Here is a 16,464-nt window from a genome sequence, read left to right on the forward strand (position 1 = left end):
CGTTCATATAGTCAAATAGAATCTGTTGCAACAGCTCTGGAATTAATTGTAATTAAAGTTGCTTCAGTTTGGACTTGACTGGGCCTTGTTAAAAGACGTTTCTGTTTTCTGTATCGGGAATAATGTTAACTATCATGTAGTTAAACTAACGTCTCTTGGAAAACTTAACTAAACAATAGGACATATTATTTACAATTGGTACATTATTTTATTCCAAAATGCATTAATTTATTTTAAATATATTTTTTTCTTGGCTGAAAAAGTCATGATTTAATCCAGTTTCATCCAGAGGAAGTCCTGAATATAAACAAGGGGAAATGTCACACCCTTGTTCCTTTCTGTGACGTTAGTTATCACAAACTTTTAACCTCATTCAGTAGCCTCAGCTGTACACACAGTTCACTGTTGGCTTCTTCTCACAGCACACCCAATATGCGTTTTCATGCAAGTGGATGTTTGTAAGTGTGATTTAAGCATGATCTTTACTTCTCACATGGATACGGCTCTGATGTAGAAGTTGTTTGTATAACGTTGTGAATTTTGATGTATATCGAACTTCAAACTTTGCATTTGTACTCAGCAGCACCCTTGTGCTTGCCATCTCTGTGTGCCTGATGTAACCATAAGTGGTTTACATAAGATTCCAGCCTTCACGCATGCTTAAATCCTTATGCAAAATGCAAACATATACCGTAAGACATATTAAAACCTGGTTTTTTTTTTCAAGATTGTCAAAATTAGATTTCGGCCTTTTGGCTAAGTTCAAGTGTAGTAGTGTGTGTAGAATGTGCAGAGTGCTTCATTGCATATTTTGGATGTGAGATAAAACAGTATCGTGGAAACATCATGCACAAATGTATCATTCACCACAACAAGGTTTGCATTTTTGCAGGCCTCTAATAAACAATCCCTCAAACAATTCTCATTGCTGCTTTCCCAGGCTGCTGGGACGGTTACAGCTGGAATAACAGTTTGTGGTTTGGGCTCCAGCCTTTCCCAGTCACTCCATTATCAATGGCTCTCTCATGTACAGCTCAGGCCTGAAGTTGGCTAGATTTTATATGTTGTCGTGCAATCCTGTAACTGTAAAATGATGGCATCTAAGAAAACAGTGCAGTATTATAGGTCAGAGAAAGCAATTAGAATTTATGGTGTACAATTAGAGGATGCAAAAACATTTATGACATCATCAACATCTCCAGGGTGACATACAATATGAAGTCTTAAAATTGCTCCTGTGTGTCCAGGTGATGCATATCATTAACCTGAGATTAATATGCTAATGATCATCTTTGTTCTGTTTAAAGACATGTCATCTAATGTCCGAGGTTTGACTCGAGCTCCTTTGCTCATCAATAAAACAAATCGGCAGTAGAATTATTTTTATATGGAAGAGTTGCTAAGATTCCATTTCAGGTTGGATGTTGCTTGTTTATCAGAGTAATATATGTTAAAGACAGGTAAAAACAAAAGACTGAAGCAGTTTGACATCACCAACATTAACTGATGTGTTTACACAGTCTCATTCCTTGCTGGCAAAACAACACCTGCTTCTTTTCGTCATCCTGATAACAAGAGCTGACACGCGGGGCAATAACCCAGCCATCCTACATTTACCACAATAACATGAGTTCAGTTTTTGGAGATTAATCAAACACAAATGGAATTGTACATAATCATAATTCACCATAATTCAGAGCAACATTTTTCTCATTTCATTACATTCATCATTTGATATGCATTAATCTGGACTAAATTAGGTTTCTGTTTTTTGTCTTCATGAAGTCAGAGAAAGACATTTCCTGTTAAAGAATTTATTAACAAATTCCACCTTAGAAAAAGTAAAACATCTTTATTCTTAAAGAGTAAAACAAAGTTTGTGAACATTTTTTGACATTGTCAAATTCCTGATTATACATAAGGCCATTTTCTGTCAACGGTAGAAGAACGTTAGCTGAAATGCACAAAGCATGGGATGCAGTATTAGACAGAGATAGAGAAAGAAAATCACTGCAACTTGTGTGTAAATTGTTTTATGCTGTGAGACAGACAGCAGCAGTCATTTCTTAATGGATTATCCGGATGGCATCGATGTGGATTATGAACATGTAGCAGGATTCTTCAAATACATCTTTGTCTTTATATTGAGCAGGTGAAGGTACACGTGGATCTAATGGAAATAAATCCTCTCTTGTATACGAAACAGATGACTTGACTGGATTGGATGAGACACAGCATTTCCTCTATAGACGGTACTTTGGCTGCGATGCAGATGTCCTGGAAGGTTTGTTTTATAGGTTACACAAAATAAAGGTTTTATTGTTGTCTGTTTTAAACTGAAGCTGTTCTCTTCTGAGTCTCATCACAGCACATTAATTATCTTTTCCCTCAGGCTGTACTTCAAAGGTAGATGCAGACATTTTACTCCCCACTATCATTTCAATTGCTGTTGCTTGCTTTTCAATCCATCTTTTGAAGTAATAACACACCAAATGTCAACAATCCATCTCGCGGATGAACCCCAAAATAGCTACAAGCACTCTTTGTGTGTTGTTAAATACTTAAAGGACTGCACACACCGAGTCATTTTCATGCTTCTTTTTTTTATCTGTATTCTTGGTGGTTATGATTTTGTTCAGAGTGAGACTGATATATGAAGCAGGGCTAAATGGCATGCAAAGATGAGGTATTATTTCACAACTGGCAATATTACACTGTGGTACGAAGAATTCAGTTACACCTCTGAAACTTCACTCCTGACAGGAAGGTGTAGATCGGAGTCCGTGGTGGCAGAATCGGTTCACTACTGACCAGCTGGCCTTCTGCTTAATGAAGAGACGCAGCTTGTCCCTGAAGGTTTCTCCCAGAAAGCTGTAGATAATAGGGTTTAGGCAGCTGTTGGAGAAAGCTGCCAGGTTAACAATGTGGCCTGTGAGTGGGTAATCATGCCACAGGGTGGTAATAGTCCTCTGGGATGGGTTCGCTGTGCCCTGCAGCAGCTGGATGCTGATGAAGACGTTTTCCGGCAGCCAGCAGATGAAGAACACCAGAACGACCACCACGATCATGCGCAGGGCCTTCTGCCGCCGAGGCCACAATCCGCGGTGCTTCTGGGACCTCATCAGGATTCTCCCAATTAGAGAGTAGCATAAACCAATGATGGAAAAGGGCACTAAAAAACCGATGGTTACCTCGAGCCACTGGATCTCAAAAACATTGGCGAAGCAGAAGTGCACCTCACCCCTGTGCTGGGTCTGCACAATGGTGAAGGGGAGAAGGGTGGCCAGAATGGAGGCCATCCAGATGAGGCCACAGCTCAGCTTGGCATGCTGCATAGTCCTCAGTGGGCTGCTACTCACAGAGCTAGCCAAGGCAACGTATCTGTCAAAGCTCATCCATGTGAGGAAGAAGATGCTGCTGTACATGTTGACCTGCAGAAAAAGGGACATGAAGGTGCAAAGGACGGCGTAGTCATAATACTTCTCATTCAGATTGAAGACCTCGATGAGGGAGTCCGCCACCAGGATGAGGTCAGCGACAGCCAGATTAACAAAATAAAGGTCGGGGATGGTCATCTTGTCTCTGTGGTTCAGGTTCACCACCAGGATTAAGATGTTGCCAATAAATCCAATGGGAAAGAGGAGAATGGTGTACAGACAAGACAGGAAGAGCCCAATGATGTAAGATTGGTGTTTGTCTGAGTCTTCAATCAAATATGTTGCGTTGTACTCATATGAGGCGTTCATTTGTTCTGTACCGTTAACATATATCCAGACCAGAGAGGTTGTCTGCGCTTCCATGCTGACTGTTGTTGGACTGTTTTGAATCATAGGCCATATGTAATTCACCTGCCGTTGCTACATCATTAGTTGTCATTAGTGCCCAGTAAAGTCTTTTTAAGGGCTGAATCATTTATGCTGTCAACACAGCTTGTTACAGTTTGTTTGACCTCATGTTAACGTCAAGATTCATCCGCCAATATAATCCAGATACAAAAGAGAAGCACCTCCATGTCTTCAAATTGTCTGTTGTCTTGGTAACCCGTTGACTCACGTCATCCAGACTGTCCAAACTGTGGTCCTGAGATCATTTCATTGCTGCTTTGTCTCCTCAAGTCAATGTGCATCTTTATTCATTGAGCCTTTTTTTTTTTTTTTTCACTGCCCTGACACCTGAGCTTTAGAGAAGAGAGAAAAAGAAAACGGGACACAAACATGTTAAGGTGCGTAACCTTGGAAAAAGCAGTAATCCTTGAGCAGAGAATAACTAAGATGCATGTATTGATGCTCGCTTAACTAATTACTTAGTAAAATTCTTCAGAATCAAACATGAAAATTCAGTTAACTTTGCTGAAAGTAGTTAGAAGGGTTCTAAAATGGTCGACAGACAATCCAGAACACACATTAACATTCAAGCTTCAGACTTAAACATATGCATTGAAATGCTCTTCAGAAATCCTCAACCAATCAGAGCTCACTTGTTTGGCGAGGCTTGATGACTATTAATTGCTGCGATAAAAACATATTTGTCATTAAAATTTAGCAAGCCTCTGTTTGACCCCTTCAGTCTTCACTTGGTCAGTCAACATGAACACACTCAGGTTGGAATGCACTGAGTAGTACACAAAATCGAGTGTTAAACCTTAGAGTTTAATTTCCGTCCAGAGCCACCAAACATTTTAGTTTACTCTGTTTGGTATCTGATTCCTGAGTTATTTTTTTGGTGACTACATGAAGGGAAAGGATTCTTCTGCTCTGACACTGTCTTGATCTGCATATTTGTTGACACAAATCAGAAAGATCTAATCAACCACAAGTAGCAGAATAAAGTTTGTGACATAATAAGCAAGTCATTACACAGCTGGGGGACAACATATGGGAATGCCCTCATCTACAGTCAAATTTAGAAGACGCCATGAAAACTGCAAATTAAGAAACAGTTTACTTCTTTTAAAGACAGCACTTAAAATGGGCATAAAATACATGAAGCACTATCAAATACCCACAACTAGAAACAAAAAAATGCATGAATCAAAAGCAGCACTTACTTTTAAAAATTTGGGGCTTGATTTTCACCATGCTTCTCCGGTGCAGAGAGACAGAGATTGCTAATCCCATGTCCGCCTTCTCTTCTGCACCACCTGCTGTTTGACCCACCCCTGTCTCAAGTGGAGAGAAGGGTGGGAGACATAGAGAGGCAGGGGACGATATGTCACCCATTGTTTGTCACCGTGCTTCACCAGCCTCCCTTTGCTCTGCCTCTTTCCTTGCTTGTCCAGTTTGTGATTACAGGTGTCTGCTGAGTATCTTCTATCCAATCCAGTGGATGCATGACCTTCGAGATGATTTTAAGACAAGAGAAGTTGGGACAGAGTTGGCCTTGGGTGGCTTGCGTCGTTATGGAGACCATTTATATATTTTACAATATTTGTTCACCTGAGTTGTCAAGCTCTTATTCTTAAGAGCCATGTAAACACGCTGCACACGACCTTCCTTTCTTCTTCCATCGATACGAGTTTGTTTTGCCGACTGATCTGTACAAAATATTGATTTCCATTTACGAAAAAAGAAACTGACTCCGGCCTGTTTACTGTTCATTCTTAATACTAAAATTATATTCAGATAAGGATTAAAACAACTGTGAGCCTTCACCGTTAGTCAGGGGGACACAGAACAGGCTCCTCCTGGGTAGGAGTAATATAATGTAATTTAAAGTAATCTATGTGACCATGATATGAATATGGAGACCTATTTGGTGTTGGCTTTGGGACGCATTAACTGCAGGTGCATGCCTCAAAAGCAGACCTATAATGCCCATCTGCTTCAGCAGAGGTATATACCGTAGTAAATGTTGATAGAACTCATCATACCAAAGCAAAGTTTTAAATTACCCTTAAGCAATTAAAGCATTAAAAAACAATTCGATTAATTCTCAAATGATTAGAGTCCAGCTGCAAAAACAGCAGAGGGAAGAAGAAATCACATCAAATAAGGATCCAATGAAGAATTGAAGGGGAATACAAAAGGAAAAGCAAGACTTTTTAGTCTCCTTCCGAGAGAAAACAATGTGGCTTTAAGGTCTTCACAAGGTTGGAGATTCACTTCCTCCGTGGAATGAGAAGTCAAGGCCAATGCTGGATCATTGCCTGGAGGTATGGGGATGCAGGCCCTATGGTAGCACTGTGCACCATAGTGATGCAAACAACATTAGACAGCCGGTGGACTGGACGCCATCATCAGGGGTTTACAGACATTACAGGTCACGACAATGTCAACATCCATCCCTCCAGCTTCTGCAGAGATTGAGTTGATAAATGGAGTGATGCCTGCGAGCTGCCACAGGGGAGATAACACCAATTCTGTGACAACATATTCCCCCTGGTTCTAATTATATCCAATGCACCCAATTAGGCAGCCTGTTTAATCTGACCATACCGTGCCCACTATTTGGCTCTGCTGCCGGTCATGTGGCCTTTTAGAAATCTGCTAACAGTCTAATTACGCCGCTTTACGATGTTTGGGTGCTCCAAAAAGCAGGAATTGTTTACTGCTCTAAAGTAGATGAACTAGGTCAAAGCAATCTCTTCCCACAGGGTTGATGCTTGGAAGCTCGGTTTCACTGTCAGACTTGAATTACATGACTTGAGGTCTTGATTTGGTAAAGCTGTTTTTGTGGATATTTGAATCTTCTTAATGATTCCGCTCTCTCACAGGTAGACAGAGAGGAAAATACTATTAATATAAAGGACAAAGACAAGATCGGAAGGACCCGAGAAGTTGTTGTTTACAGAGGGACTTAAGGATCTGCCTTGAAACAAGATCAGATAGGGATAATTAATAAATTCAGCTGTGATGAAGATAGCATTTGACAGTTGGTTCAAGCTCCAGTGTCATCCTGGAAAAAACAAAGTACCTCTTGCAGATGGCACATGGCCCCATGTCATGGAAAAGCTCATTTTAGTAGTCAGGATACAGTGCAGGGGAGAAGCAGTCATGGTCTGAAGGAGCCAGCAGGGTCAGTGCAGTATCAGGGAGTTGGCAGTCTGAGAGGTCATATAGCAAACCAGATTGGTACAATTTTCTCTGAGCTACCTGAAATCTCAGCTGCTCAGTTTGCATGAGTTCACACAGATAAGGGTGAGGTAGGAGGTCAGCAGTAAAATGTGCTGCACACTGTCAGAGAGCTGAGGGAGGAAGACAGGAAGATTTCAAATGTTTTCATTGCATTGTATTGAATTGAATTGTAATGATGTGAAATTACAGAAATGTTAATGCAGTGTGTATTCCTAATGCAGCGCAGGTATCATAGATTTTTTGTTCTCACCTTGCTGAAAATATATCTAATACATACATATAACAGTAAAACTGAAGATGCATTTGATGGCTTTGTTAGAATAATATTTATGTTCTATGAATAAACGTTAATGTTTCAAAAAACTGTTTTCCAGTTTATCCTTCATTTACTTTGGGATTGTAAAACTGAATGCACTACCTCTCTACCTTCACTGGGTGGCGCACTGACATAAACAGTTGAGTAGGTCGCACGCTTAGATGAATAAGATAAAATGTTCACGTGAAGATAGTTTATGAAGATAATCAGGAAAGCATCATCTTGAATTTTATATTTTCAAAAATTGGAAGAGGATGAAAGTTAAATGACTCAATTATACTGTGTGCCGATTGTTTAGCATTGGGTTGCACAATGAAATGACTCTTTCATGCTAAACATATAAATGTGAGTCATAAATCAAGTAGTGCATTCCTCAGTTTTTCATTACCATAAAATTATAATAAAACTGAGCAAACACATTTTAACTAGAGAACAGTGTATCGCTCCAGAGGTGGTGATGTCAATAAAGGCATATTGCCTCCTTCCATGTATGTAATTTAATCATATCCAATTATGAGCCCCATCTGGATCCAAACGTGGATAGTGGTGGAACATCATGAATTGGTCCTACCTAGAAATTATTGTTTTGAATTTTCTTCTATTATACTATATTTTATAATTTTGCAAAATGCTGAAGCCAGATTTATTCCTGGATTCAATTCAAAATTTTGTCAACCTTTCAATTGCCCGAGACCCCTACAAAACAAACAAAGAAACAACAAATAATCAAAATCCAAATTCTGAGTTATTTGAGAAAAATATTTTGTAAAAACACGTGACAGAGTTGGATCTCCTCCAACTCTCATTGGCAGACGTGTTTTGTTTACATTTACATGCTTGAAAATACAAACAAAACTTCCCATCCAGTGACATCTAATAAAAAAGACAACCGTGCTGTTAATGGGAAGTTGTGGGGTTTAACTGCTTGTGGTTGGAGGAATGAAGTTGGGAGGTCTACAGGAGGGAGAGTACAACTCCCTCATCTGCCTCCACTTACCAGTCTGTTGTGCTTCTGGCTCCGTCCAACATCTCCCACAGCCACAACCGCAACCTTTGAATGGAACTTCATGCACAGGTCACCTCCTCGGCACTGCTTGCAGGATAATGTTTGATATTCAGCTGATGTTGGGATTTTATTGTTAGCGTGTGTTTTTTTTAATTCTCTGCTCCGGTTTCTAAAGAGGAAACGCAAAGGCCAAAATTGGCCAGAGAGGAAGGGTGGATTGTTTTTAAAACATCTGCCCTGGTCCACTTGTCTCCCCAGAGCTGAAGTGATGTGGTGGGTTCAAGAGGAAGACTCCTTCCTGGAACCAATGCTCTATGTGCTCTGATTCATATGGCAGGAGCATTAGTCACGCGTGAAAATAAACCTAATCATAATTCCTCTTTGCTTTGAACCACCTCCCTTGTTCTAATTCCAGTGTCCTCACCCACTGGGTCAAACACCTTGGCTCTGTTGCTGTTTTTCAAGGATACAGGATTCTGTTTCGGTACTGCCCTCTTTCTGATAGCCACACAGTGGGAAACGTTTCCTAAAATACTTGTAACCTGTCTCGTCTTGTTCTCGTCTTGACGTTCTGCAGCCCAATTTGACTCACATTAACAAAAACAACCGTGGCGTTTGGGGGTGTGTGTGTGTGTGCGTGTGTGGAATCTGGCTGGTAGTCAGATAAAACATGTCAAGCCACAAACCAAATGTTTTGCCTGTATAGGTGGTCTGATGTGTGTGGCTATAAGTTTGACGGAAGCTGACCTCAATAATTCTGGTCTGACTGCAGCTTCGACATTAAAAACTGAGTGATTTGTTCTCAGTTGGTTTTAGTCAGGAGCCTTGGAGAAATAGCCATATAAATAGCCACATCCATAGAAAGGTGTGAGGATAACATTTGCAACCATGGCGGTGTCAACATGATAGTGACTGTGCCATTAGTGCACATCAAAAGCATCCAAAGGTTGTACATCCATGCGGAGGAGTATTACAATGTATATCAATTTCTGATTTTGTTGTCTCCTTTATAATAGTACCCATATCTATGTATGTGTATAGCATAGCCAATGCTAGTGTTTACATTTACAACCCAGGTCTGAAAAATCTACCTCCCGTTGCATCATTAGCTTCCCGTTCTGTCGTTTTGATGGTCAGAACGCCGTCAGGCGATTCACGTTTTTCATGCCGTCGTGAGTGAACAGAATTAAGTGAGAGCTCCAGAAAATTCCAGTCCTCTGAAGGGAAAAATGGCAATCATATCCAATTCATTCCATTAACATATCATTTCCAGATGTAGTACACATAATTCAAGACACCCCCTGTCAGACTGTGTGCTGTATTTTGGCTCTGCAGATGTTGTAAATACACTGTTGTTACGGTGTCTGGGTGTGCCTGAAAAATAAACACAGTAGTGGTAACAAGCGCTTATGCATCGTTACACCCCCCCTACAGCTTTACATCAGTTTGTCGGTTTTTAATCGTAACACCAGCACAAAGTTAATTTTCCCAGTGATCCATCACTGCAGCAGTCTTCACTTCCTGCTGTAGCACTATTTCCTTTCCCCAGCTACACTCAGGCACTTCCACATATGTCAGTTTGCAGGGTTGTTATCAGATGTAGCCTACACAACATTGTTTTCATCCAGATTGTCTGCAGTATAGAACTGTCAGACCCAAAAAAGACAAAACAATTCACTGAATGCCTGGAATGTTGCTACTTTCCCCAGCCTGAGTGGCGTGGTTGAAAGGTCTCGCCACGAGAAATGTCCCGTTAGCAGTGCGGTGAGCAAGAGGAGAAAGGAACCGCAGCAACCTGCCCATCATCCTGACCTGATCACGGGAAGGCACGGATGCAGAGCTAGAATTAACAGTGCTTTGTTTTCATGTACATTTTAGACAAAAACGCAGAGGTTGAGGAAAGCACCTAGGCATTTTCAGACACATTTACAAACTGGGAATATTTTGTTTTTCCATTTCATCATACATTTTTGGAAAAGACGCATTAGTTCAAAAATCTCCCCTGAAATGGGTCACGTTTGGTTAAATTGATGCTCGAACAAAGACTACTGTCTGCTGTCCGTCTCGTTGTAAACAACTAAACAGCCTGCCACAGAACATATTCTCCCATTAACACAAGTGTAGTCAGACTTTATTGATCGCTAGTTTTGGAAAATCAATGTTACTTTATTGTTTTTAGAAGTCTTTGACTCAGATGACAGTAGATTACTTACAGAATCTAAATATATCTCTCAGAAAAAGAATACTGTATTTTTTTGAAAGAACACGGTATTTTTCAGTAAATCTCTCAAATACAATATATACAAATACACTACACATATACACTTGTATCCACAGTCACAAATGCATCACATATGAAAAGTGGATTCATTTGCACTTCTGAGGTTTTGCAGTTTAATTAGCTAAAATGCATCTGCATACATTCAACACGTAACCAATTTGGGGATGTTTTTTCTGCATCACGAATTATTACTGATGTGAGATTACAGCCTCTTTGTCTCTCTCAAGGAAGCTTTTCCAAATATTATTTGATGTATTTGAGTGAAATTTGGTAAAAAGCCAAGGCAAACGTTATGGAACACTAAATAGATTTAATGATAAAAGTGTGGCCTTTGTGTGGTTGCAGCCAAATTCAGATATTTAGCACACATGGTGGATCGCTGCAGAAAGAACCTCCTCAGTTGAAATGAAAACGTGAATGTCAAAGTTAACCTGGCACTACTTTGTCAAGTTTAATTTATTTTGGATTTTTGTTTTGCAACTTTGGATCATATTTTATGGGGAAATATTTTTTACAGATTTCACTATAAGGCTCTCTAGCTGCTCTTAGTGAGTCATGGAGTTTCCTGTTGGACAGACTGTATAATTTATTTCTAAAGTAACTACCAACAGCTGCTTGCTGTAGCTGCTCTTAGCCAATCATGCCCATTAGCTCTGCAGCTATAGCTAGATGATGCTATTACAGTTGACTCAGCTCAAAATGGGAGTTGAGAGCACCAGGAAAGTGTTGGCGTTTCGACCGCTCCAGCATGAGCTTCCGACCACCGGAAGGAAGAGGTTTTTCAGGCCCAGTGTGGAATGCTGGTGAGGAACAGAGCTGGAGTGGGTTCTGGACCTGGTGCCCGGTGAGCAGAAAAGCAAACCAGGCTCCAGTTACTATGGCTGGATCCAGAATGATCTCACAGCCTCCGAGACCAATGTGGGTCAGGCTGACGACAGGCAATATAGTACTGATGAGGTTTTCTTGCAGGCTTGGCTTCTGTACCCCAAAGCCTGACCCTGCTGTAACACCCACTCGTGCCCCAGGGGGCCCGACCTCCCTCTCACGCTGCTCTGGGTTCCTGGTCGAAGTCACTGTAAATCACCTCAGTACTGTATTCCCCGTTGGGCCTGAAAACCCCCTCCAAATATAAAACAACCTGTTCTCCCTCTTTTGTCATTCAGTGTGTGTAGTTTGATGTACAAACTGTAAAATCTTCTAAAAGCAACTAAATCAGATGTCTTGTTCAAAAAAACCGCCAAATTCAACTGTGACTTAATCTGAGCACTGGCATTACGTGACTATAATTTCAGTGTTCTATTGATATACAGTATATAAAAATAAAAACTGGAATCCTGATTTGGCTGCAACTGCAATCTGAAAGAACATTTTCAGGGAGAGAACGAACACAACCTCAGTAAATGTGGCTCACATTTGCACCATTCGACGGTTTAAAGCGTGTATCAGTTGAACATGCATTACTGCCTGCCTTTCAAACATAAATGAACATGAAATATTAGGATTTACTCTTGATGTTCCATCAGGCAGCACATACTGTGGGACAAAATGTAAAAATAAACAGCAATGTACTTTTCACCAATTGAATGCTGATACACATGAAGAGGGTGGGGCGATGCAGTGAAAGATGTGCACGCCCCACCCCGCGGGCGTATCTGTTCACAGGAAAAGTTATATACTGACCTTCTCATTCAATAACAACTATTACACCAAACTATTGCAGTGACGTGTCAGACATGCAGAAACACAGTTTTTTGTGTTAAAGGTTATAATAGTAACTGGTGATAATCAGTGTCACCAGTCATTTCACCAAGTGGCAGCCAGAGAGCAAAGCATCTTTGGCAGTAATGTGCAGCTTATCCTAGTGCATTGAGCAGCACGACAGTTCCAACTCTGTGACAGACACTTCGTCTGCAGGTGCTTGGCATGTCGTCTGCATGGAACCTCTCAACCACTAGATGTTTGTGTGTGCTCACACCATTCAGGGAGTGTACATGCCATGCCCTGGGGGGGCCCTTTCTGTTGCCCTGTAAGGCCTTTAATGAGCCTGTGTAAGGCCCTGCATGCATATTTGTCACAGAGACAAAACACAGCTTAGCAAATCACATGCTTGGCTGAGAGTCCCTAGTGAAATTAATGAGCACAATTTGAGTGAGCTGATTTGAACTACTTATGGTTAGCACATGATGTGATTTCAGGGGAAATCACCAGAGGTATACTGGTTTGAGCCCTGAATACAAGCTTTACACAACCATTTCATGTCCTTTGTAGCTGTGTGGAGAGTGTGTGGGTGTTGTGGAACTAAATGTGGGGAAAAACAAAAACAAAGTCATGCCTGTGAGTATCAAAACTATAGAACTGCCTGCATCTGTAAAAATGATATGAGGACATATCGTCAAACCAGTACCTAACTCTAGCTACGGGTTAGGACTGGTATGAAGGAAGGAAATAGCTTTTGAAGTTAAATGAAGTTGCAAGTAATGCAAGAGGCTATCAGTATTGTGTTTCACCTTTAAAATGCAAAAATCTCAGTATCCCTGTATCAAAATAATCTTCTTGGGGCTTCAATTGTATCTAGTAGCATAATGTGTCTCCGCAGTGATCTCTAGGTCAGACTTGCACACCGTCACCATAACAACCCTGTATCAAAGAGGCTACACCCACTGCAATGGTGTAGTGCCGAGACGTGTCGATAACAGGATACCGTTGTTTGCCATTATTTGTGTTTTGTGTTTAGCTCAGAGAAAACAATGGCAGAGCATTTGCAGTTATCAGCTTATAGGGCCAAATTACCGACCTCAAAGTAGAAGGCCAAGTATCTTAGAGGAGAACTCCACGGCGCGACCAGAAATAACAGCACTTAGTGGTTTTTGCTTGGTTTGGCCCCTCGCTACAGAATTGGAAAGATCCGATGGAGTTCTGGAAGGTGACAGGAAATTCCACAGTTAGCCATGTCGCTCTTAATACAGTCCAGAGCAGTGAGGGAGTCCAGTTAGATATGGCTCTGTAGGGGGGGGGGGGGGGGGGGATGAAGTGTCAGTGAGGCAAGAAGTGGAAAAAGGGTTCAGGAGGGGCCCTTCTAAGAGCTCACGTCACCACTTGCTGCACTGTTGCGTGTTCGTGAGGGCAGGACTGGTCTCTGCAGTGCAGCCTCCTGAGCAGCCGCTGTAGCTTGTTGGAGAAGTTCTTGTTCATTTGCCTGTACATGAGAGGCATCGCAAAGCTGCTTGAGAAAGCCAACAATTTAGACACGCATCTTAGAAAGTAATAGGTGGGCAAGTAAAGTATATTGCTGATGTACCCTGGCGCACCAGCAACAGTGTGCACCAACAAGGTCATGTAGTAAGGGGTCCACAGCATGAACTGCACACAGACTGAGGCTAGCAGCAGTCTGTGAATAGAAGGGTCCAAGCGTGCAGAATCCTGATCCAGAGGTGTAGACTCCTTCCTGATGCGCAAAATGAGCACAAAGGCATAAAGAACAGCCACAGCCGGAACCACGTAGCCGATGAACATCATGATGGCGTCTGCTGCCTCCTTGTTCTGCATTTTGGAGCACTCGACCACCTTAGTGGAGATGTGATTGCACACATAGAAGAGCAATGAGGAGAAGCTGGTGAGAACAGCGCCACCCCAGATGAACCCACATACATGCTTGGTGTTGTACACGCTGGACATGTATGTACGAGGCAGCGCCCGCTCTATGTAGTAGTCCAGACTGAGCAACGTGGTTGAATACATGATGACCAGGGAGGATATATTAAAAAGGATGAGGAGGGTGATGTAGACCTCATTGTTGTACTCCCAAACATGCCAGCGAGTGAAAGTGGAGCTCAGTAGCTCCACGGGGGCCACCAGGTTGAGCACAAGGCCTGCGATGGCCATGTTGACGAAATAAACATCCGGCATGGTCATGGACACCTTGTTGGAGAGGTTGACCACGACCAGCAGCACATTGTAGCACAATCCCAACGGGAAGCACACCAGGAGGTAGATGAGGGACAGAACTGACAGGATGAGGCCATATTCCTGGCAGAGCCTGAGGTCCGCGCCGCTGTCCGTCTCGTTGTAAACAACGCAGATCCACATTGCTGGTCTCTGACACCAGGAGAGTGTCTCAACAAGCCAGCTGCAGGCAGAGAGTTGGGGAGAAAGAAATTAGATATCAAGGAGACAGTGTTTTATTGGTCATCACACACCAGGATTGCAGTTGGTTAAAACCAATATATATATATATAAGATTTATGTAATGGTGTCGTGAATAATTAACATGGGTTTGGTTGAAGATCCCGAGGCCATCACAGGTCAGCGGCGAGGACTTCACTGTATTTTGTTTCTGCTGTGGTAGTTTGGCTGCAATGTTTCCACATGTTTGGCTTTGCTCCCGATGCAGAACTATCTGAAAACCTCCCACTTGATAATATTGTGGAAAAAAACGCAGTGGGGCAGTTTTGCTTTTGGGAGGATGACTAATGATGCCAGTAAAAAAGGGAAACATTCTTCCTTTTACTTACGTAACACCACTAGAGGGGCCGCTCTGGCCTTAAGCCTTAGACGCAGACACACATACAGTACACACACAGAGGCCGAGTCCCGCCTCCATACTAATCCAATTGGCTGTAATGAGACTACACTGGAGGCTGGGGCTCAGAACTGGACTGGAACTGGATCGGGAGGAAGACAGTGTCAGATGTCTTGTAAACATGGTTCACTTACAAAAGAAGCTAAGTGACTGATTCACTAAAACGGACACTGAAAAAGCACATCATTATCTATGATCCACTCCTATAGATTGTACGTACTTTCCTGAATGCAGATTTAAAGTCGTTTGAAGACATCAGACTCCTTCGAACAAGCTCTGATCACTTAAAGAGAAGTTGGTGATAATTAAAGGGAACACGGTGTCTGGCCGGCTCTATTCATTGGCACCTGCAGAACACTGACATTTAAACCAGCCTTTCATTACCACATTGGCTCACTTTGTAGCTCGTGATAACTACAGTGCACTAACATTTCATGGGTTTGAGATGTACTCGTGTTAAATTAGCTACTGGCTGAGACATCTCCTGGCTCAGCTCTGTGGAGAACATTAGCTCTGTAAATGAAATGAAACATCCGAGATCAAATCCCACATTTTTTATTAATCAATAATGACGATAGGGAAAGCAACTTATAAAAAGGTATTTAATTTTAATTCTAATGAAACATAATTAAGCAAAATTGTATCAGAAAACTATTACTTGCTGTTTTATTATGACAAAGTAAATGTAGAGTTTTGACATGCTATGAATATGATGATATTTAGCTGTATCTTACAAAAACTGATTTTTTTTTTATTATTGATCATGCTGGTTCAGTAGAAGAAACCTTTCAGCCTTGTGCCTTTAATACGGCACATACCCAAAATCTAATGCCTCTGATTTGGCTTTGCCTTGCGATAAGATTTTTTGTAAGTGGAAAATTGCTGCTCTGTCGTCTTTGGAACACATTCTTTGCAGTTACGGAATCATTTCTTAGATTATATTCTCTTCCCCCTTCTCCTCCTCGGTGGTGGAATTACGGTACCTATGTAGTTTCTTTCAACTTACTGGTCCCAAAACTCACCTTTTCATATATTTTTCTAATTTACTAATTTATATGAATAATTCTCAATATGATATTAGTAACTGTCCCCATGGAAAGACTTGAACAAATTGTGGCAAAATACTCCTTGGTGCTGACACAATGTTTTCATTTTGGATACACGTGTCTGGTAACCGACATTGCCACTAGGCTAGTCATTCAGCGACTG

At 41.5% G+C, this 16,464-nt stretch overlaps 2 protein-coding genes across 2 annotated transcripts; both read right to left on the reverse strand.

Annotated features, from left to right (window-relative positions):
* Positions 1-2,612: 2,612 nt before the first annotated feature.
* On the reverse strand, positions 2,613-3,800 carry LOC137914067 (G-protein coupled estrogen receptor 1-like). Its single transcript, XM_068757685.1, is given in 2 exon segments — positions 2,613-2,776; positions 2,778-3,800. Coding segments are annotated over 2 exon segments (1,065 nt in total). The 3' UTR covers positions 2,613-2,734.
* Positions 3,801-13,760: 9,960 nt separating this feature from the next.
* On the reverse strand, positions 13,761-14,762 carry LOC137914084 (probable G-protein coupled receptor 146). The gene has a single exon (XM_068757704.1). The coding sequence runs from the start codon at positions 14,760-14,762 to the stop codon at positions 13,761-13,763; it is 1,002 nt and encodes a 333-aa protein (XP_068613805.1).
* Positions 14,763-16,464: the final 1,702 nt, after the last annotated feature.

Source organism: Brachionichthys hirsutus, unplaced genomic scaffold, assembly GCF_040956055.1.
Source record: "Brachionichthys hirsutus isolate HB-005 unplaced genomic scaffold, CSIRO-AGI_Bhir_v1 contig_847, whole genome shotgun sequence".
Classification (NCBI taxonomy): Eukaryota; Metazoa; Chordata; class Actinopteri; order Lophiiformes; family Brachionichthyidae; genus Brachionichthys; species Brachionichthys hirsutus.

Bases quoted from the DNA above. Each gene is read 5' to 3' on its own strand.
- LOC137914084 (XM_068757704.1), bottom strand. From the start codon at position 14,762: ATGTGGATCTGCGTTGTTTACAACGAGACGGACAGCGGCGCGGACCTC.